The sequence below is a fragment of the Pagrus pagrus genome (assembly GCF_965226575.1).
Source record: "Pagrus pagrus genome assembly, chromosome: 18".
Classification (NCBI taxonomy): Eukaryota; Metazoa; Chordata; class Actinopteri; order Spariformes; family Sparidae; genus Pagrus; species Pagrus pagrus.
In genome coordinates this window covers 10,742,833-10,764,600 of record NC_140202.1, presented here as the reverse complement: position 1 = coordinate 10,764,600, position 21,768 = coordinate 10,742,833, and the positions used below count along the sequence as shown (strand labels likewise).

Below are 21,768 nucleotides of genomic sequence, written 5' to 3'. Positions count from 1 at the left end.
GTGTTAATAGGGAACAGTTACTAACTGTATATGTGTTTTACATTACAGTAGCAGATTTTATTTGATCATTGTGTATGGGACAAAAAGTATTTTCTCATAAAGCCAAAATCTGTCACTTTTGGTCCAATGCACGATGGCATGACAACAAGACACAGAAGTGTGACTATAGTGTATGTGTGTATGTGTGTCTGTGAATGTATATGTATATGTATTCCTCTCCCTACCGGTCAGGTGATAGTGCTCCTCGCTGTCAGCGTCAGTAAGGGAGACCAGCTCCCTGAGCAGCAGGGGGTACTTGAGTACCCTCTGCACCGGTTTGATTAGGTAGGACTCTAGGGTGGAGGAGTGCTGCTTGGTGGGGTTCCTCGCATCCAGGAATTCCTTGAAGGCCTGATCCGTCTTAGCTGGAAAACAAACAATTTGTATTCATTAAACAAATGAGTTTATATGAATCTTTCAGCAGTTTACCGTCTTTGCTTTTGGCGTTTGTGTTTCCTGATGTACTTTGACGATGTCATACATACATACATGCCAAACTCAGATCTGACATAGTCCTGTGCAGAGCAGTGCAGAATCATGGTGCAATAAGCTGTCTCCAGCAGGGGGTAGTGTGGGCTTCTCCTTAACATACCATGACCACTGCAGTATTTGGGTAAATGTGCATTTATTTACTCAGCGCATCACCTCTGAGAATCACAATAAACTGAGGACAAGGTGTTTTCACAACGCATAATTAAAAAAGAAATGAGCAGAACGGTGATTGCTCCTTAAATAGTAAACATTTCTAATTTACAACATGGTGATGATCAAGTTGGGACTCTCCAGTTTAGTGTACTGTGAAATGTCAGGTATAATACAGAGTGAGCCCTCTGTAAAGGTGATGACATTTTCCCTGAGCAGTATGCTTCCACGGTGCTTACTGAGGGGGGCCATTAAAGTATTAATTATAGCACTCCCAGCCTCAGACAGGCAGCAGCATCGACACCTCCCAGAGTAATTGGCAGGCAATTAACAAGTCGACAAATAAACAGAGAAACTAAGGCAACCCAGGGCCCTTGGCATGATGGGAAAGGGAGGAGGGTAATGAAGATGGCAGAGACGGGCATATAATTACTTAAAGGGTCTGACAGACTCCCACAGATTTCTTCTGTGTGTCCTTGGATCAGCTGGTTGTGACCAGACTGCACTGGGTGTTGTGTATCCTGCTGAGCCAACTATGTGCTCAGTGCAACTATCAGCTTGTTATAATTGGCTATCCTCATCTGTACGCTGCAATTATTCTGCTACATGTTTTCATATTAGTTTGCGTGCACCAGCAATAATAATTTGCACCATACCATTTGAAGCTTTGGTTAAAGAACACGGTGTCTGAGCCCTGTAAGTAGAGTACCTTGAACCTGGCATCTTTTCCCTCGACTCAGGCCTTTTGAGCCATTTTGTGCCGAGCTGGCATTGCCCGCAGACTGAAGGACTTAAAAATAATCACTATGCCAAGATCTCCCTGAGAAGGACAGTCAGTAATTTTTGACCATATAATACTAAATTTAAAAAGCCCCACCCTGAAAATTCCTTAATATTTGGGTGATCGAAGTGTCCAGTCTTTGATTAGATCACTTTTTTTTTTCCAACAGTGCATCTATAAAAATAATAGTGGGGTTTTCTTTGAAGTATTGCAGCAAAATATATTTCCATAGCCTGACGGTGGCATTAATATATCGCTAAACATAATTTTCAGCATCTTTCAGAATATTTAACACTGCAGAATACTCCATCATGCACCAGCGTTGCTTTTTATCATTCTTTACCACACGTTATTCTCCTCAAGGTAATTCTGACCCATCAGAGACTTTCCTGAGTGTTTCTCTCCTAATCCTATTAAAAATCCATCCCGCTGCTTACTTCGAGGAATATCCCACACAATTCTAGTAATGGGGCAGATTTAAGCAGCACAAGGGGGCAATTTGCCCACCCCCATCCTCCACCATGTCGGCAAAGGAGCCAATCTTCTTACATTTCTCTCGGCGCTGGGCAGCGTTCCCAAATAGTGGCAGAAAGGCCGGCGTCTTAGCGGGCATAAATCAACTTAAAATTTCCACTCTGTCACATGCTGAGGGGGACGCGAGGAGTTACTGAGGCTCTCAGGTTGTCATGGACGCATATCTGCCGTTTGCGGACAAGGTTATCCAAAGTCTGTGTATTAATAGACATATTTGTTTTGCAATTCATCTGCTTTTGAAACAGGAGATAGCTTTGAATGTTTAGAAACTGTAGAACAAAAATTGAAGTGGAGGATTTTGCTTCTACCGCCTATATTTCCAGCGAGTCTGTTCATAATATTTGAGATGGAACAGGGTTTGCAGCAAAGTGGAGAGGCATCACTCACCTCACTTTCATCTACTGTCTCACTGTGGGACATTTGCTTTCGTACATAATGGATTTGTCTCCCAAGAGAAGAGGCCAAACCTTCAACAGAGAGTGCCGTGAGGTGTCTCTGATGCAACGTACGTGCAAGGAAGATGAATTTAACATTGGTGTGGGACATTTTGGATAAGTATGTGGCTGCGGATGTTTTTATCATATTCCACTTCTCAACCTCACGTCATGCAGTAGGAGATGGCTGTCATGTACTCTTCGTGCGTTTAGATGTGTGACGTACCTCTCTCCAGGACCTTCTGGACCTTGATGTGGTTTGCACAGAAGCCGCTGTAGAGCTTGAAGTGGTCAGCGTAGTAGAGGAAGGAACCCCCGAGAGAAAACAGAAGCTTCTGTAAACAGACGGTGCGAGGGGAAAAACAAAGACCTGGATGAGTGTCACACAGAGATAGAGAGAGAGAGTAACGCCACACAAAGCCTTATGAGTACAGAGAGGAAAGGATGAAAGAGCGCGAACATGTGAAGTCGTGACCAGACGACTGTGTCCTCCCTCTCTTGGGAGACTATTCAAGTGCCCCCTTCTGTCCTCTCCCTCTCGCCTAACCCTCTTGAGAACACTGGCTTTCAGCAGCTCACAATCCAACCAGTGAACTGCCGCGTCGATCAATAGACCCCACACCTTGTCGTGACAAGCCTATCTATCAGCCGGCAATGCTCCTGTCACACCACCTAGATTATTTATAAACGTCAAGATCTCAAAGATCATGCCTGTCTCTGGAAAAGTCGCTAAAATCACCTGGTTTGAGACTAACATTGTTCTGTATACTCATGCTCATGTTATCTACACTGAATCTTTGGACATTTGATCAATAATCTGATATGTTACTGTGTGTACATCTCACCTTAAACTGTGAGGGGGTCTCCAGGGTGCTAAAGTCAGGTGAGGAGGCGATCCTCTCTTCAAGGGTCTGCAGAAAGACCCTTTGGAAGTCCAACATCTCAGGCAGGCTGCCGAACAGGCTCTCCATCTGAGGAGGAGAATGAATGGATACAAAGAGGGGAAGATAGAACAGGAAGTATGGAATTGTGGGAAGGCGATGGATAAGGATGTATGAGAGGCAAATGGCAGAGAAAGGAGGGAGAGAGGGAAGGAATATGAAGTTACAAGAAAAAACAGAGCCAGGGTAGACTGTAATTCATGACAGTCAGTCAGACAGGCACCCTGGAGTGTTATAAAACCTCCACTCTGATGGCTCCATCTCTGACAAAGGCACTTAGGGACCTGATATGGCCCTGCTGCAAGTACAGCACACACACCTGCAAACTTATTCTGTCTCACACACCATCTTCGACACATACCCAGAGTCAACCCTTCATTAAAAGCTGTTCGCGGGCTAACATGCCCTCGTCCATTTTGTGTCTGGACACGTACCACTGTCCCATAATGGCCTTTTAATTTGCCCCAGTGCTCAGTGGCCTATCGACTAGTGTGTCTTGGGAGAGACGTCCTGTGTTTGAGGTCACACGCCTGGCACAGCACTGCACACAGGGCTGGAAACGGCAACACTAGGTCATTAGCATGCCGCAGCTACTGCTGTATGTTGTCACAGGAACACACATCAACATGTTAATTGATGTGCTTTGAAACGAAGAAAAAACACACTTCCTCAATGAAAAAGGTGCTCTGAAATCAGCGGACAGCTATCCTGTGATGTGCATTAATCTGAGGTGAATGCTTAAAGGGTGGGTTTACTCTTAAGCTAGCCTTTATCAGTGTGTCCCTGCGGGACACGAGAAGGTCACTGTAGGGGAATGCTAATTTGTCCTCCAGCCATTTACAGTGGTAATGAGGGAGATATAGCCTAGCAGAGTTCATCGACGTCACCTCTGGGTAATAAACACTCAATGAATTTGACGTTCCATACAGTTTCAACACCTCCCAGGAACGCCTCTGGACACAACACCTCTCATGTTTACCATGCTTCACACACACACCACCCACCTCATCCAGTGTGAGGAAGGTTTCATTCTGCAGGGGTTTCAGGTAGATCTCGAACAAACAGGTCAGGTCCTGCACACAAAAGATACAGATGAAGGTCAGTGATGAGGAATCAAATGTAAACATTTCCCTTAACCTGCAAGTCCTTTAACATCCCTTTCATCATCAGATCATTCCTTGTTTCTCCCTTTATAACCTCCAACTGCCTCCCTCCCACAGTCCCTCACCTCATCCCTCCATCTTCTCCCACTATCTCCCCCCACTACTTTAATGTGGCTGTAGCTTGTCTTGGTATCAGCAGGGATATTCTCATTAGGTTGATTTATGAGCTTCCTCCTCCTCCGCTTCGTTCCCTCCCCAAGCAGTCGCTAGCGGTGAATGGATACGGACGAGCAGGCCCGCGTCAAGACAATCTCCTCCCTCAATTACAAATCAAAAGCTGGCTGAAGCAAAGGAGTGCACAGGAAATAGGGACTTCATGAAAAATGAGGAGATGAAGAAAAAGAAAGGGAAAAAATGCCAGCAATGACAAGTGTCGAGTCAAGAAGATCATGAATGCGGCTCATTAATGTGCGCCAGGGAGGAAAAGGTCGAATTGGAAAACATGAGGGCAGCAAAATGACTGGGCGGGAGGAAGATAAATAAGGCTAGACAGGAGGAGGAGGAGAGGAGGCGCTCTAACTCTGACACAGGAAACAGCTTCTCTTCTTGTTTTTAATTTAAGTCCCATGTCACTAATATTTTATATTAAAAACAAAAATTAAACATTTTGGGGAACATGCACATTTGCCCTATTGCAGAGAGTTAGATGAGAACACTCATGTATGTACAGTAAATATGTAGCAGGTGCTAGCAGCTGGTTAGCTTAGCTTAGCATAAAGTCTGGAAAAAGGATGAAGCCCAAGATAACAAAACCATCTACCAGCACAATAAGACACAATAGTTGCTATGTGAGCTCTCTCTCTTTTTTTTTTTTTGTACTCCAAAATCTCTAATTAACAATTAGATTTCACATTTCACAACCAGGTTGTGTGCTATATTGTTTTATAGCAGTAGCTTCCTGTAGTAGCAACTGCCCCCAGGCCAAATAACCCCTCCATAAAACCACAAGTTGTACAAAAAGTACAATGTAAAAACAACGACATGATAAAACTTGCTAATTAGTGAGCTGTAGAGGTGCTGATAGGCAGTTTTTGTTACCTCGGGACAGAGCCAGGCAAGCCGTTTCCCAGTTTCCAGTCTTTATGCTAAGCTAAGCTAAGCTAACAAGCTGCTGGCTCCTGCTACATACTTACAGTACAGATATGACAGTGGTATCAAGCGAAAAAGCATATTTCCAAAAATGTAAAAACTTTTAATTAGGACATTGTGGCTGTCAGTTATAGTGCCTTTTATTTTGCATGATAATGTGGAGTAGTTCTGGCAGGAATTGCTTTTTTGTCTTGGAAAAAGAAAAAAAGTCTATAATTTAATAATCAAGGAGTAAAAAATGTGACGGTGGAAAAGATTTATAAATCTTAAGAAAGTACGAGGACGGGTTTAATTAAATATTCATGTTAGCTTCTTACAAGATATTCTCATATGACAGAAGTCAAAGTGTTGTGGTGTCACCTTCACATAGGACTTCTCTGTGTCCACCAGCTCCTGGATGACCTTGCGTAACCTCTCAGTGGCGCTCATATGCTTCGGACAGGGTCTGAGCAGGGTGGCCTCTCCCGCGGCGCCCCCTCCCTGCCTCGGCAGAGGATCCTTGGTGTCGTCCATCAAATCCCTGGGGCCTGAGCCCGTCCCTTCCTGGAAGGACTGGTAGAGAGTGCACACTGTGTCCACGCTCTGTGGGGTTGACAGGGAGAAAGGGGTGTATTTAGGTTAGGCAGCTCAGGGATTATAACAGCCAGCGAGATGAAAGGAGGATCACTCTTGTTATAAGTAACTGCACTGCATACATGCACACACACAGACATGCATGTGCACAGAAATATATTCTCAAGGACTTACTGAATGTAAAATCTCGGCCATTTACCTCCCTCATTTAACTTTTCACCACTAATGATATCATCTCCACAGCTGTATCAAATAATGATGTATATAATTCTACACTGTACATGGCCTGTGTTTCCCCTGGGTATACTGAGAGTGAGAACTACAGATTTAGTTATGCACTCTATGCTAATTGGCTTTGCATCAAAGACTTCACAGTGTATCTGAAAGACTAACTGGATAGACCAGCAGATAGCCTTACAACCACATTACATAATTTTTTTTGAATCCATAATAGACAGTTGTGCAGCTTTGTGTCACATCAGTATGTAATGCCAGGGCATCCTAAGTGGATATGCATTTGTTTGTATTAGAAGGAGTGGGGGAGGGGCTAAGAAGCATCTCATTTTATACATCTGCTCATTCACAAAAAACAGAATTTCCTCCAGCCTGCTTTGTACTTCTTTGATAGGTTGGGACGCTATGAAGAAGTCGGCGTCACGCTGTTTACAGACGGAAACAGATAATCCGCATTACTTTACTTTGGACTGGATTGCCCGGGGTGGGGAAATTAACATCAGCTGTAGGCACCACACTGAGAGGCTGTGCCTGTGGCGGGTAGGGTTTTGTAGTCTGTGAGCAACTGTGGCAAAAAAATGAACTATTATCTGCTTCTCTGTTCTATTCCCTAGGATATATAGAGAAAAAAAAAAAAGGAGCCGTGAAGAAAAAACCTCCCCATCTCTCTATGTTACACTGTGTTTGTCACTGCATAGAATATGCTTTTCAAGCACCACGGTAAATATGTACAATTATTAAGAATCCATCCAAATTTCTCACCCGACAAGCTACTAAAGCACAACACTGCATCAACTGCAGCAAGCCCTGCTAGACAGTAGATTGCAAGCCATTAATTGTGTGATTTCTCTCCTAAAAATAGCCTCATGATGACCAGCCTGCCTTATTCCAAGTGAATTACATGATGTAGCATTATAATCTGTGGCCAGTCGCTAGCATCAGCAGGCGGATGATAAGTGCCAGTAATAGCAGGTTCCAATCCGCTGCACAGCAACACAGCACAGTGGGACGGCCAAGATGCCAGGCAAAACAGCTGCTCAGCACTCTGCGCCTTCCTGTGTGTGTGTGTGTGTGTGTGTGTGTGTGTGTCGCATGAGCAAGCATTTAAATGCAGACCCCTGCTAAAGACTGTACAGCAATACATATGGATCAATACAGCCTTCATTGTGACACTGCAGGCATCGATACGCACACATACACACTTCACAAGCAGTGTGTGAAAGCTTGTCTGAGTCATTCTGCTGTGAAACTGGTGTGAGCTACCACCCATAACCCCCCCTCCCCCTCCCATCCACTCCCAAGGAGCCCACAGACAATCAAGGCTTGCATTAATAAACCTGCGACTCATCAGCTAGCTCATTATAGCATGGTCACTCGAGAGACGGACCCTCCAATGCTTCAATATAGACTGTGTGAGGGAGAGAAAAGAAAGAGACAGAAGGGGAAAATGCCTCTCCGTGTCCTCTATGTATGTCTGGGCTAAGCCTCTTTCAAGTGATCCACCACCCACAGCAGCGCTCCACTCCGGAGCTCCTTGAATGTGGGATGATAATTATGAAGGGACTTAATGTCTCCCACTGCACTGGTGGGGGTACCACTGTTCTGATTGGCGAACACAAGACACACACATAGACTGCAAATGGACATACCTGTACCTGTTAACACACACTGACCGGGTTGACAATAAATGCCATGCTCCATTAATGGTTAGAGCTTTGTTAAGCTGTACTTAGGCACAGCTAAATGCTAACAGCAACATGCTGACATTCTCACAGTGACAATGCTAAGATGATGATGTTTAGCAGGTATAATGTTTCACCATTTTAGTTAAGTGTGCTAGCATGCTAACATTTGCTAATAAGCACTAAACATAGAGTGCAAAGTGCAGCTGAAGCTGATGCAGATGCCATTAGATTGGCAGGCTTCAACATTTGAGCAGACGGGAAACATTTTTTTGGTATGCCATCATCTGTATCCATTATTGCTCGACTGATGAAATTATCCGTATCAGTACTCAGAATAGGTGGGGCTTGAACCAGAAATGGGTGGTTCTAAAACAGGAAGTGGGCATGACTTACCAGAAGTTCATAATTTAAGCCTGAAATTGATGTGTTGAATTTGAATTTGGCTTCAGATCAGTGAACAGCAGTTTTTATAAACTTGAATGAATTAAATTCAGTCAGCTACCCGATGAGGATTTTCCCTTATCAACAGTAGAGATGTTCACTTGGATTATACTCCTACTCTTAACATTATCTGTGTCGGATACTTGTTTCACTACTTGCTAATCCCCCATGTTAACATTCATGTAGCACGTAAACGCTTCTCAATCGAAAAGGAGCTCATTACGAATCACCCATGTAACTACAGCTGTTGACACACTATCCCATTAGAGAACACGAAATACACTTCCACACTCATGATGCAGCCACGCACAGCGCCAGTCAGCCTTCATTCACTGATACACACACTCTGGGAAAACTCCATATTCTGCCAGGCAGGCGTGTAGGACCAGATTGCCAGAAGGAAACACAGAGGTTGGAGGATATCAGAGGGACATATTCATCAAATAGCCCACCGGTAGCTCCAGACAGGGAGAGCAGCCTTGTGGAGACAGATAACAGTCATATCTGCTGTTTATTTCAGCTACAGGCACCCAGAGGAAAAGGGAGGCCTGTTGAGGACTCTAGAAACGTGTGTGTCCTTCTGGTAACACACACACACTCGAGTGCTGAGTTAATTCTCATCACACCCACACACTGAAAGGATATGGGCTCATGGTCGTCTCCCACACAATCAAATGAGTTGATGGAGGAGCGTATATGCTTGATAAGACGCCTGGGAACACGTGCACATGGAAACACACTTCTACCTCTCACACAGCTTCCTAACCAAGTTACGATTTTCATCAACACTAAATGGCAGTCACCTGCATTGGAGTGTGACAAGAAGAGGTGGGCAGAAAGGAAGCAGAAAAGAGGAGGGTGGAGGGGACCTGCTTGCTCTCATGACTTAGGAATTGTGATTGCTTCACAACAATCCCACCAACACAGCCTGACAGCTCGCCCAAATAACCAATTAAGAGCCGAGGACGGGAGCCAGCAGAGGCGGGGGAGAAGCCCGAGAGCGCCAGGGAAGGCAAGTGGATCCGACAGCGCTGCCGTGAATTCCTATTCAGGTTTTCTCGCTGAAGGCTGACAGCTCTGGATCATGTTTCTACCTCTACCCGACATGTCTGCCCTTTAGTCAATTTAGAAAAGAGGTCTTTGTCAACCTGCAGGTGAAGAAAATGAAGTGAGAGGCCGCTGAATCATTTGTGTCTGTCTACCTGGTTTCCTTCTGACGGCGTCCAGCAGCATTTCATTTTCAGTCAACTCACATACAAACGTGTACATCTCATCTAGTTTCTAGATCCCCTAGGTGTCAAAGCAAAAAGGTTTCATTACAAAATGCTTCCTTCAAGTCAAGTGTGATTCCTCATTTTTATAAAGCCACTCACATTTTCATTCCGAATTGATCCAAAGATTTACCGTGGCACACAAGTTAAACCTATACGACAGCCTTCTCCTCACTCCACACATCTATATCAACATTAATCTAGAAAGCCTTTTTTGTACCCACTCACTTTCAAGAGCAGCAACACTTTAAAAAACCATGGAGTGCATGAGGATGACTCTCTGTCGTCTCTTTTAATGAGGCCCCCTCAAATACTGCATCAAATATTACAACATTCACATTTTTCATCTCTTTGCTCGACCAATCGTCTGCTCACCATGAAAAGCAGTCTGTAGAGCAGCCTCCATGCTGCTGTGGCCTGCCGCTGGGTCCTTCGGGCCAGCGAGCAGCCCTTCCTACGCAGCCTGCCTCCCCTGCACGTTGGCATGGCAGGTCCACAAATGGCGTGTGGTGATGCAACTTGACCAAACCAGAGAAAACAGCCGTGACAGAACTCAAAAGTTGGCTTTCCCGTCTCAGAGGTGTCTACCGTCTTGCTCCGTCAACCCCTGATTTTCATCTGATGGTCGGTCAATCCCCTCTTCAATTTTTCTCATCCTCCTCCTCCTCCTTCCACGCTTTCTCATTAGTGTCCTCTGCTGCCAGTTTCTCCGCTAGGCCCAGGTCAGAAGCCTCACTCTTGAGTACACCTATGCCTCTGAGGCAGAAGCGGCTTTGATGGGGATCGAGCCATTGATCCTGTGTCCTGCCATTCTGTGAGCGTAGGCAGAGAAAAAGTGCTTGCCGCTGGTTTGTTTTGCATATCAATCAGTAGAGATGGTCTGGCCACTTGGCTTGTGCAAATAGAGGGGAGCTCTTCCACTGGCAACTATTTCCTCTCTCACCGTCCATCTCTTTCCATCAGCGCTGGTCTTCCTACATCTCTACTTTCACATCCCGCCATCAATCCTACTTCCCTCTGTCCATTTGCCTCCAGACATCCCCATTCCTCCTTCCTCTTCCTCTGGCTTTTCCCCTCCTTTTCAGCTCCATGTGACCTCAGTGTAATTTCCAGAGAGTTGAATGGAGAGGCCAGGGGCTGCATCAGTGTCCAGTCTTTCAATAGCAGCAGTACAATGCAGACTGTTCTGGCTTGTTACCTCCACACACAGAGGAATGGCTGACTCAAAAATGGGAGGCTCTGAGCCAGTTGGGGTAACAGGGCAGGAATGTTAACTATGGCCCCGCACAAGACTAAAATGTGACACGTATCACTCATTGCACAGAGAACTTTCACAGGGAATAAATAAACAGATGAAGACTCTGCCCTCGAAAACTTGAGTTTAACTTAATTTTAAGCTAATTCGATGTAAGGTTAGCCAGTTAATTGAAGGGATAATGATTCGGCAGTCTTGGCGGAACTAGAAACCCCATTTTTTGTACAAATGGGTTGGGAGTACAAGTGGTTGGGATAAGTTAGCCATCAATCACGTGAACCTGACCTAAGCACATGCATAGAACGGATGGATCAGGTACTGAAAGTGCTTTCTTTTCTGGTATCCTATAAGTTCCTTCTACTGTTCCTCTACATTCCCCACTATTTTTAGATTAGATTTGTCGTTCAACTACATCTAAAGGCAACTGTATTTATACCTGTTCCAAAGAGCCACACTTGAAGGCGCAGCAAAATGTCTGTAGTCAAAAGCTCCCCGATCTCTCACCAAGAATTTTGAGTCTTTATCATCTTCGTAGTCTCGATGCCATGAATCGTACCCATGGATCAAGGAGCACACTTTCGGACAGGCTCTCCAAGACATTTATGGAGTTGCGGTTGATTGTAGACACAAAGTGATTCAAGATTCAACAAATGAGAAGTTCCAATCAAACAACTGGCCAAATACTGTGTACACTGGACATGATGCAGGTTCCAGACCCTGTAAGACAACCCAACAAGCATTTTGTTTGACTCATACTGAGGCCTCCATGATCCTCACTGTTGGCTGGAATCACATGTACTTAGCAGGCATTCAGGATTTTAGCTCCCCTTTTTGGCACTTGCAAACACTACATTTTGTTCAACCTCATTTGTGTCATATTCCAATACTATTTCCAATGTTGGGTGTAAACACTCACAAAAAAAACACAGCCCAGCTCTGTCAGACTGGGAGATTGCAAGACAAACACTAAACACTGTCTCCATCTCCCTTTAACGCTCCAATGGAGTCATTATGTACTGAGCTCAGTCTGCTTTGCAGATGAAACGCTGCACAAATCAAAGGAGAAGCCTTGCGCTTTACCAGCAGAGAGGCCGCATCTTAGCTGAAATAAACAAATTGTGGGGAGGGAGAGGGCAAAGAAGAGGGGATGAAATACAGGTACGTCCCTGGGGCTGGCTTTACCCATCTCTCATATAAAACAGCCTTGTCATGTCACAGTGACAGAGAGAGAGAGACAGAGAGAGAGAGAGAGAGAGTGAGAGTGAGCGAGAGGAGACCTGGTGGCCAGTAGGCAGGCCAGTGATTCATTTGCCATGTTAGTGTGCTATAGTGCCACGATGCCATCTTCTTTTCAAAGCTCAATAAAAGAAGACGCACGCTCATAAATCAAACAGAGTGGAGGGGAGGAGAGAGGAAGATGAGAGGGAGGGCTGGTCCCGTCGCGCTCCACTCAAGCCCATTTACGCCTTTTATTATTCATCCTAAACAAATATTATTCCGCCAAGTCTCGGAGGACTTTGGAAGAGGAGTGTGTTTTAATAATGAAGCCAGCTTCAGATTAAAGCACCCATTCTACTGAGTCCCCTAGGCTATTCAGATCCACTCCACTGCATGACTGCCACTACAAAGGCAATGTAATGCTAGCACTATACACTATTCTTACTACACCGAAATGCCTAAAACTAAATGAACGGTTAAGTGGAAATGCTTGTTGCCAACGTTAAACGTGGTTTGATGACAACCAAGTCCATGGAATAACTAATGGCAACCCCTGTCCTGTCCCCAGTACCCTTCCTGACCTGGAAAATGTTTAGTCTGGGTGATTTAGAAACAACCGAAGCACCCCGAACTATCCACACCATACAACTGCCAATGATGACATGATACTAACAGATAATAGACCCGCTAGGCACACAAGGTGACCGCTTGAGAGTGAATACACGCCCATAAAGACTCTAACTGCTGGTCAAACCAATACAATTAATTCTAATACAGCCCATACTGCTGAGATAACATCATAGGAAGCGATAAAGGCAGGACAGACAGAGCAAAAAGTAACACCATGACCTTTTGACCTGCCTCCATCTGACTATAAATCTGAAAAGTGAACAGTTGAATTAAAGATCACCAGGATAGTGTTGAGTAGAGAGGGCCTGCTGAGACAAACAGGTAGAAAGGAGCCTACAGTCAGCTAGCAGCTCTGTAACTGTAAAATGTGAATGCTAAAGTCAGCATGCTAACATGCTCATAATGACAATGCTAACATGACAAATTAAAATTGATTAATGATGGTGTTCGTGGATCCTCCCTGTTTGAGATAATGTCAATCGAGACCAAAGTGGTGACATTGCCATCCCTTAAACAACGACGCTAACATGGCTGAGAACGTAGCAAATAATTCATATACACTGCACATGATAATGTAATTGCATGATCTAATTCACAGGCTAAAATGCTAATAAAATGTAAATGAAAGGCATACTGTATGAATTATCTGACTGTAAAACTAGTCCAGACTTGCATTTGCAGAGATATTTTTACCAAACACACACAGAAGGCTGTGGGAGGTGTGTGAAAGTTTACAGCACAAGTGTGAAGCCTCATAGTATCAGCTACCTCAGTTAAAACCTCCGAGCAAGAAGCACATGAGGCCATAGTTACCGGCTGTTTGTCCCCTTTGACATCTCTCTGGCAGGAAAGGCAGGCTGCCATGTCCTTAGCCAGACAGGCCAGCTTGTCTTTGAGGAACCGTCCCAAAGTGAGCAGCACGGAGCCCAGAAACAGGTCCTTCTCCTCAGCCTCGCAGCCGGACGGCCAGAACCAGCACATGGCCAGGAGGGAGCAGAGGGCCTGGGCAGGTGATAGGTCCCGCATAAAGAGCTCGATTAAGGTGGTGAGGTAGAGGCACGGTCTAGGATCTTCATCATCCACCATTGGGGCTACGATTGTTATGGCTACTTCCATGTCTGCACCAGGTTCTCCCGGTGTGGTCATTCCGGCCAGATTTGGGTCATGTTGGATCTAGGTTCCTGCTAGTCCCTCCATCGCAACTTCCCTGTAAGTTTTTATCTCCAGCTCTTTCTTTTTCAACTTGTTTACAGTGGAGCAGACCGACAGGAGCAGGCTAGCGTTAACTGCGCTGACAGCAGTAAGCCCAGATTATTAGCCTGCTCACGGCCAGATGGCGGCTGACTGGCTTAGTCATAATGCATACACACACACACACACACACACACACACACACACACACACACACACACACACACCCCTCTCCCTAAATTACCCCATCCCACAGACAGACAGACACACCAGGCGGGTAAAGTAGATTCTCTAAAGTTTGGGAAGGGGATGTATGTAGCTCCAAGGAAGACGGGATCATGTTTGAAGAAGATGATACAACCCAATATCCGTAGGCATCTAGAGAATCTTTTTGAAGTCTAGGGCCAATGATAAGAGAGGAGAATCGAAACTGAATAATTCAACTTTCTGTTAGTCACACATTTTTAAAAAGTGTTAAAACACCTCTCAGACTCTTCATCCACTGAGCCGAGCAGAAAAAGTAAGGTTGAGACCAGAAGAAAAGAGGTAACAGGGATATGGCATAAACGTTGCAGTTTACCAATGCATCTGCCTTATTCCAATTCAGAGAGGCAAAATAACATGACGACTTAAAATAAAGTGAATCGAGCCGAATCTCTCTGTACTGACAGCCAGATAGAGGACGGCTCCAGTCATAGCTCTCTTCATAAGTCCATTTAAATGCTCTTAGTGAAACATCCAGTCTGGACAAAAGCAAAGAGGCTTAATGTCTGTCCACTTCATAACCTTTGGTTCAATAACAGACATGACTGGCTGCTATTCAATGTGCAAAACGTGACTGCTATTGATAGAATAAAAGGATATCACAGTTTTGACTATGTAACGTAATTTGACATGAAAGATTAAGACCTGATTATGCTCACTTCACTTGCAATCAGAACAAAAAAATATTTTATGCAGATATTTTAAAGCACAAGAGAAGAGACCATCTTAAAGTGGTTGGTTGACCAACAGAGACGAACCATGTTACTATCGTACCAAACTAAGCAAATCAGCAAATATTCCCATTTAAGTGGCTGGAACCAGTGAAATTTTAGCATTTCTTGATATGGTCCTTTAATGCATCCTGGTGTGCGAGTTCCCTGCAGTCGACTGGTGCCATGTGGTAAAACCAGACCGTGCCAGATTACTTCCCACGTAGTTCCATCTGTCTACTGGGATCAACTGATACACTATAGATGGTTGTTCACATCAGTTAAACTAATAGAGATTAGGTGAGCAAAATGGATACAGCTATTCTGATTTTGCCTATACACATCCTTATGACTGCATTACATCACTACACCAGTGCAACGCATGTCAAATCAGTTCAATTTGAGGTTCCTCGTGGGAGTTATCCACAGCCAATTCAGTTGTCTTCTGCAATTGATTGGATGAGCACATAATCGTACTACAACTTTGCGTTAAACCAATTGCTATGGTACTTAATAGTCAAAAGTATCATGAAGTAATTCACAGGCACTGGGAGCACGATCAGAATCCAGATGGTAAACAGAATTGTTAACTGTGTGCCTAGTAAGCACTTTTTCCCGAAAACACACACCAACACACACATCTCTCTTGTGTAATAAGCGTAAATTGGAATGCAACAGACCAATTAATCAAAGGTAGTCAGTCTAGTGAGGCGGCCGATTACAATGTGTGACAAGAGGCTTGAAATTAGTCCTTCCCTTCCATCCATCTCTATTGACTTTCAGAGCAGCCGTGTGCACGCATGTGTGCACCTATATACTGATACATGGCTGATTTTCTACCCGGTGACTCGATTTCTTTCTCCGCGCCCCAAAGAACAAACTGATGGCTGTGAGGTGATTAAATCCTGCTCTTCGTGACAGAAAAAATCTGATTTACCAGCACCAATATCACATCCTGTATTTTTTTTTTTTTGTCGCCTTCACAGTAGCTGATTCTCCCGGATGGAGGCAGAGAGCTTTTTCCCCCTTTTGTGCCTCAAATGTGCACGTACGCAGTGACATAAGCACACACATTCATAAACCTCACACACACACACCTATCTTCCATTCTTCCATTCATTCCTCAGTAAAAGACAAACGGCAGGGAGCTGAGCATCAGCAGCAGTGGTGCAGTGCAGATCCCGGCGCAGTGGGACTGACTCATGTCGCCGGGCAAACAAAAAGAGAGGCGAATAGAGCCAGAATAGAGAGAGGAGAAGAGGGCAAGTTGTCCTCTCTAATCCACCTCCTGGCTGACCTCGGGTCAAATGCTGCACGGCATCTTCCGACACAGGCAATTAGAATAAGCCACAGCAGCCAGGGCAATTGGAGATGGTTTCTGGATATTTAGTCTGGATTTACTATCGATGAATCATTAATGAAATGAGCGCAACATGACAGCCTATATTATGTAATGAGCAGGTTGGTGCCAAACATTTGCCAAACGATGCAAGGAGGGGTAAATACGCACGCACACATTGGCTCACACGCTTCCAGCCATGTCTACATCATTAACACATGGCTTTTTACTGATGACCACACACACTCATTACTGCTCTCGATCAGCATACACACTCGCCCGTATTAGATTTCCACAGTGCTGAGGCGTAACTCCCGACGGGCCCGGCTCACGCTCAGTTTAATGACTTCAATAAAGTTGGTTCGCATATCAAAAACCTGACTGGATATTAGACAACAGAAGGGACAGAAATAGGAGTGCAATCTGCCATAAATCACGAGGGGCGACAGTTTGCCATATTAATGGAGGAGATATTTCTCTACGACTGATTTGAGAGGGAATTTTATTAAAATTGCAAAATACCTATATTGTTTAAAACACAATATAGGTATCACGATGAAAAAAAAATGCAGCGAAAGTGCCCTCTTGGCTGTCTCAATGGTAGACAGAACATGCCCCTATGGTAGATAGAAGTGGCCTCTAGGGTACGCCACCACCTACAACTGGTGCCCTTTTTTTTTTTTTTTTCCAACCCTGCCCGTCTAACAGCCTGAGTCCGCCTCTGGTACCACGCCAGAAGATGTCTGCCTGTGTTCAATATGTTCCCCAAACAAACTACTGTAGCTTTTAGAAGAATCATAGGCGTGTGTTTTTGAGATGAGGATGACAAGAGTATTTTAGACGACTGTTTCTTCTGAGATATTTGACTTTACCCCCCCTGAGCATGTTTATTTTCATGTGCATGCACATGTGGGTCTGCAGGAGTGTGACACAGCCCCTCCCCTCAGTCTGCATGACAGTAATAAGCTTTGTTTATACCTGTGGCTATGATGGAGTTTCCTAATTATGGTAATGCAAAGGATTGGTGCCAGTCTGGATTCTGACAGCCCCACAGCTGCCACAGTGAGTGGGCGCAGACACACACACACACACACGCAAACACGCCCGCACACAAACACAGCAATGTGCACACTTTTATTCATAACTTAGGAGGAGAGAGGGGTACCATGTGTGGAAGTAGAGACAATAGAAATATACAGACACACATTCTCGCTCCTCCTACCTTGCTGTGCTGAATAGGCCTGTGTGCGCAGTGGGAGTGACCATCCTCCGATCCTACACGCAAGGAGTCTTCTCCGTCAGCTGCAGTGCACACATCTGGAGAAAGAGAGAGAGAGAGAGAGTGGGGACAGTTTTTACCTTCGGTTTCGTGTGTGTGTGCGTGCGTGCGTGCGGTAGTGTTATAAGCTCATACAACCCATCGCTGCATCTGTACTGTAGTGGTTTTTCGCTGAAGCACATCCTTCCACTGACCACAAAACACACAATGCAGGCCAGTTATAGTCTAAAACAAATCATGGGCGCCTGCCAGTCGCATAGAACTTAAATATGCCTCCAGTCTAAAAATGGAAATGGCATTCAGTCGTCCCAAAAAAGACAAATCCTAATTAAAGACTGTTATCTCTTCCCTTGTTTGACTTCAAGAAACAACCCAAAAATGGTCTTGTAGATAAAGTTCAGTGCTGGATTTCCTGAAAATCCCACCTAATAAAATGTACATTTGCATATAAAACGTTGCTATTCAAGGTCATACTTTCTAGCAGTCGGCACATGAAAAGACTTTATTCCTGATCGTAGCCCGGGAGGCGGGCCATCGTGGCAACAAGAAACAAAAGAAAACTTATGGACATCCTGTGGAGCTGAACTTCTCCTTCTTAACCCGACAATCATTGTCAACCAAATGTCAGACTGCTGAAGCAGAGATACAAAAGATATCTAGTCATCTGAATCTGATTCTCTTGTCTCAAACGTTTGCGTCAGGCTGAATGAATCAACATGACAGACGTTTTTCCTCCAGGAACGCCATCATGAAAGGCAGACAAGTGTTAATTCCCCACTGTTGGCGTTTACCTCCCTGCCTCCCCGTCAGCCTGCCTGGGATCCTACGCCCTCTAGAGAGGGAGACGGAAACTGCAGGCGCTTTGATCACACCACTTACTGTAATGAGGACTTCAAGTCATTAATCCCTTTGTGTCCAATTATGGCTGTAGTGGAGGAAACACTAATGAATTACTATCATTATGATGATACTCGAAATGAAATGTGCTGTTCGTTTGGACCGTTGTTTGGAGAAGAGTCAATAAAAAGGCACGCAATGTGTTTTGCAGATTTTGAAGGAGAATGTCAGTATTAAGATCTTGGTCAACTTTGATATATTTCATTAAAACAAACTAAGTTGTTAAAAAGAAATCCAGTGAGTTGCAGTGCCTATCATGAACTTGCAGCATCCTGTCTGCAAGTCATAATCTTTTACTCAACTGACAGCGCTCTGCTCACTGTGACTTCCTCATTAACATCAAAGACAATCTTGCACAATCATAGTTTAAAATTGAGGTTATAATCAAATTCTTACAAATAACGGCCGTACCAAATCTTGAACTTGTTAATGCCAGACACAATTTTCTCACCCGAGTTGAATTCTCCTTACCTTTCGGCGTGAGGCTCGAACAAACGGACAAATGTATCTTTACCAGCTGGGTATCAGCTGCATCTGTCCAAGCAACATGCACGACCTTACTGTTCAGTTGTGACACCTCGCATCTGCAGTGAGATTAAACCGAGCTGACAGGATACTATACATCCACACTGATAATGAGCCCTGTGTGGTCAAAAGCCCCCTCAGGCCTCTCCTATCCTCCAGGATGCACAGAGCTGTGAAACTTCATCTGGAGCTTTTTCCTGCTGCTTTTCTCCTTCTGACAGCAAAACAGAGAACAAGTCTCTTCTCTCTTTTAAGGAAGTAGAGATCTGAAAGAAAGCCTAACTGCAACGGAAGTGTGGTTGCAGTTTTGTGGTTTAGGTGATAAAACTAATATTTTCTCAGCAAATTCTGCTGACGTGAGCCGCAGGAGTAACTTTTAGGTTGAGAGAGATCCTTCAGAGAGCTCCGTGACGACCCCTGCCAATTTGTCTTTTGTCCACCTGTTTTTTCAGATACGGGTGGGGCAGGCGATGATCAGCGCTAACTGGGAAAACTGGGGCCTGATGCTCCCAATTTACAAAGGTCTGGCTGTTATTATTGCTGCATCAGTCAGTTAGGGTCAGCCAAAAGTTCACAAAAAATGTGGCTGACCATAACAAAATAATGTCTTTCTGGCAAGTGTACACACAAGTAAACCCTCACGGTGCAGCCTCCTTGAATATATAAATGAAACAGAAACAGAAAAATTGACACTAAAAGTTCACACTTTTGCGTGTGTACTAAAAGTTCACACTTTTAGTACACACTGGAGTTGACCTTGTGAAGTATGTACTGTAGCATGTAGTACGCATCCGATTATGACACACTACTCCGTCATAACACTGCGCCGTGACCCTCTTGCTCATACACCCATCGCAGTCCATAGTGCAAGCTATCAATTGTCTGTGCTCTCTCAGTGGCTCAGTCAATGTGACGGATGTTCCACTTCGCAGAGGATTTTGATGTCGAGATTAGCCAGAAAAGCGATTTTCTGACATACAAAATAGTTTGGTAGTATGGGTACTGGAACGCAGCCCAACAGTCTACCCTGCACTCTCCACTCAAGCACAACCTACATTACCACTGTGTACCAATACACAGTACCACTGACCTTCACTCTCCATGTGTTTTAGTACTTTTGTTTTATTAATTAATTTCAATCTGCTTAAAGTAGTTTTATTTAACTTTTTTTTTTTTTAACTTCTTTTTATTTAAAGTTAAATGTATTTATCTAACTTTTTGAAACAGTGTATCCAACCTTTTTAATGGCCTTACAAGCCAGGCTGTGACAACAAATGTTAACCCTAACCTAACACTAAGGACATCCAATAGGAAACCCTTGAAGATGGTGTTTCCCACTTTGTCATGGCGTTACAACCAATGGCCTTAACCCTAACCCTATGGATATCCAATAGAAAGGCCTTCCTAGATGTAACAAATTACAAAACGGATCATACAGCTGATCACATAGCAATGTGAAACAACACAACAGAAATGCGGATAAACTGGGCTTTACAGTAACTTGGAGCAGTGGCAGATCCAGGCTTTTCACAGGTAGACTGACACAGCTTGCTTACAGAGAAAACTGTTAAACTGGTGCCTTCATATGTACACAGATCTGAGAAAGTGCTACCCTGATGGGTGTGCCAAGCATTTCACAGCAGCTAAAATTTCCTTCTCTCTTTGTGTGTCTCTCTCACCATCTGTCATACACAAGGGACGCTAACAAACTGAAACTAGAGGCTATGACTATCAACTTCTCTTTCAATTTTGCTGTTCTGTTTTTCTGACGGATTGTTTTTCTTACTAATAGTACTAATATATAACAACTAAGAACTAGATCCACACATGTTTTTAGCTGTTTTTTTAAGCACCTGAGGAGGACTTGGCTCGGTGGTGCTTGCTGCGAACCTCCAGGTTGTGTTTGAGAGGAGCGGCTGGGTGGTTGTAGGCAGCGGATGGCGGCCGGGGTCCGTCCCGCCTCAGGCTCAAGTGCAGGGTTTGTTCAGCAAACAGCGTCTGGATAAGCGCCAGGTCCAGGCCCGACACGGACTGGCCGTTCAGCACCAGGATCTCGTCGCCAGGACGCAGACCTGGAAACGTAGATGAATGTATTGTGAGAAAAAGAGTATGTGATATTGTTATTAGTGGTTCCAGGGTTGTTTGTGGGTACCTTCATTGAATGCCAGTCCATCAGGAAGCACTTCACTGACAAAAATCCTGCTGTTTCTCTGGCTGTCTATGTGCCCTGTTACTGCAAAACCTGGTGGAAGGAAGAGAAACAAAGATGGTGACAAATGCAAACGTGAGTAAGACCGACAGAGAGCCATACACGTGTATGGCCGACTCACCATAGTCTCCACTGCTGCTCTGTCGACTTATGTGCAGCGTAAACACATTAACCGGGACCACCTCCAGCTGATCATTGACCTACAGGATGATATCAAACAAATCAATACACATTAAATAAACACGGATAATGGAGAGCACTGTGTATCTATGTGTGATTTCTGCCCTCCTCACCACATCACGGAGGAACTCTCCGGGAGCCACGTGTCGTACCTCCGCGTCCTGCCCCGCTTGCCTGTGCAGGCGGAGGAAGTGGAGGCCCGGGTCCAGCTGTTTCACCTGCGTACACAAGAGTCCCTTAATGT

General features: G+C 44.6%; 1 protein-coding gene across 3 annotated transcripts in view; it reads right to left on the bottom strand.

The window, feature by feature from the left end:
* Positions 1 to 21,768, bottom strand: part of tiam2a (TIAM Rac1 associated GEF 2a) — a 73,519-nt gene that overhangs the window by 6,372 nt on the left and 45,379 nt on the right. For all 3 annotated transcript variants that reach the window (XM_084380567.1, XM_084380568.1, XM_084380569.1), the window contains 10 exons: positions 21,638 to 21,742; positions 21,466 to 21,544; positions 21,288 to 21,377; positions 20,989 to 21,207; positions 17,657 to 17,751; positions 5,984 to 6,205; positions 4,376 to 4,444; positions 3,276 to 3,401; positions 2,657 to 2,765; positions 225 to 404 (listed from right to left, as the gene is read on the bottom strand). In XM_084380567.1, the coding sequence (XP_084236693.1) occupies positions 225 to 404; positions 2,657 to 2,765; positions 3,276 to 3,401; positions 4,376 to 4,444; positions 5,984 to 6,205; positions 17,657 to 17,751; positions 20,989 to 21,207; positions 21,288 to 21,377; positions 21,466 to 21,544; positions 21,638 to 21,742 (1,294 nt within the window). The remainder of the gene's footprint in view (positions 1 to 224; positions 405 to 2,656; positions 2,766 to 3,275; positions 3,402 to 4,375; positions 4,445 to 5,983; positions 6,206 to 17,656; positions 17,752 to 20,988; positions 21,208 to 21,287; positions 21,378 to 21,465; positions 21,545 to 21,637; positions 21,743 to 21,768) is intronic.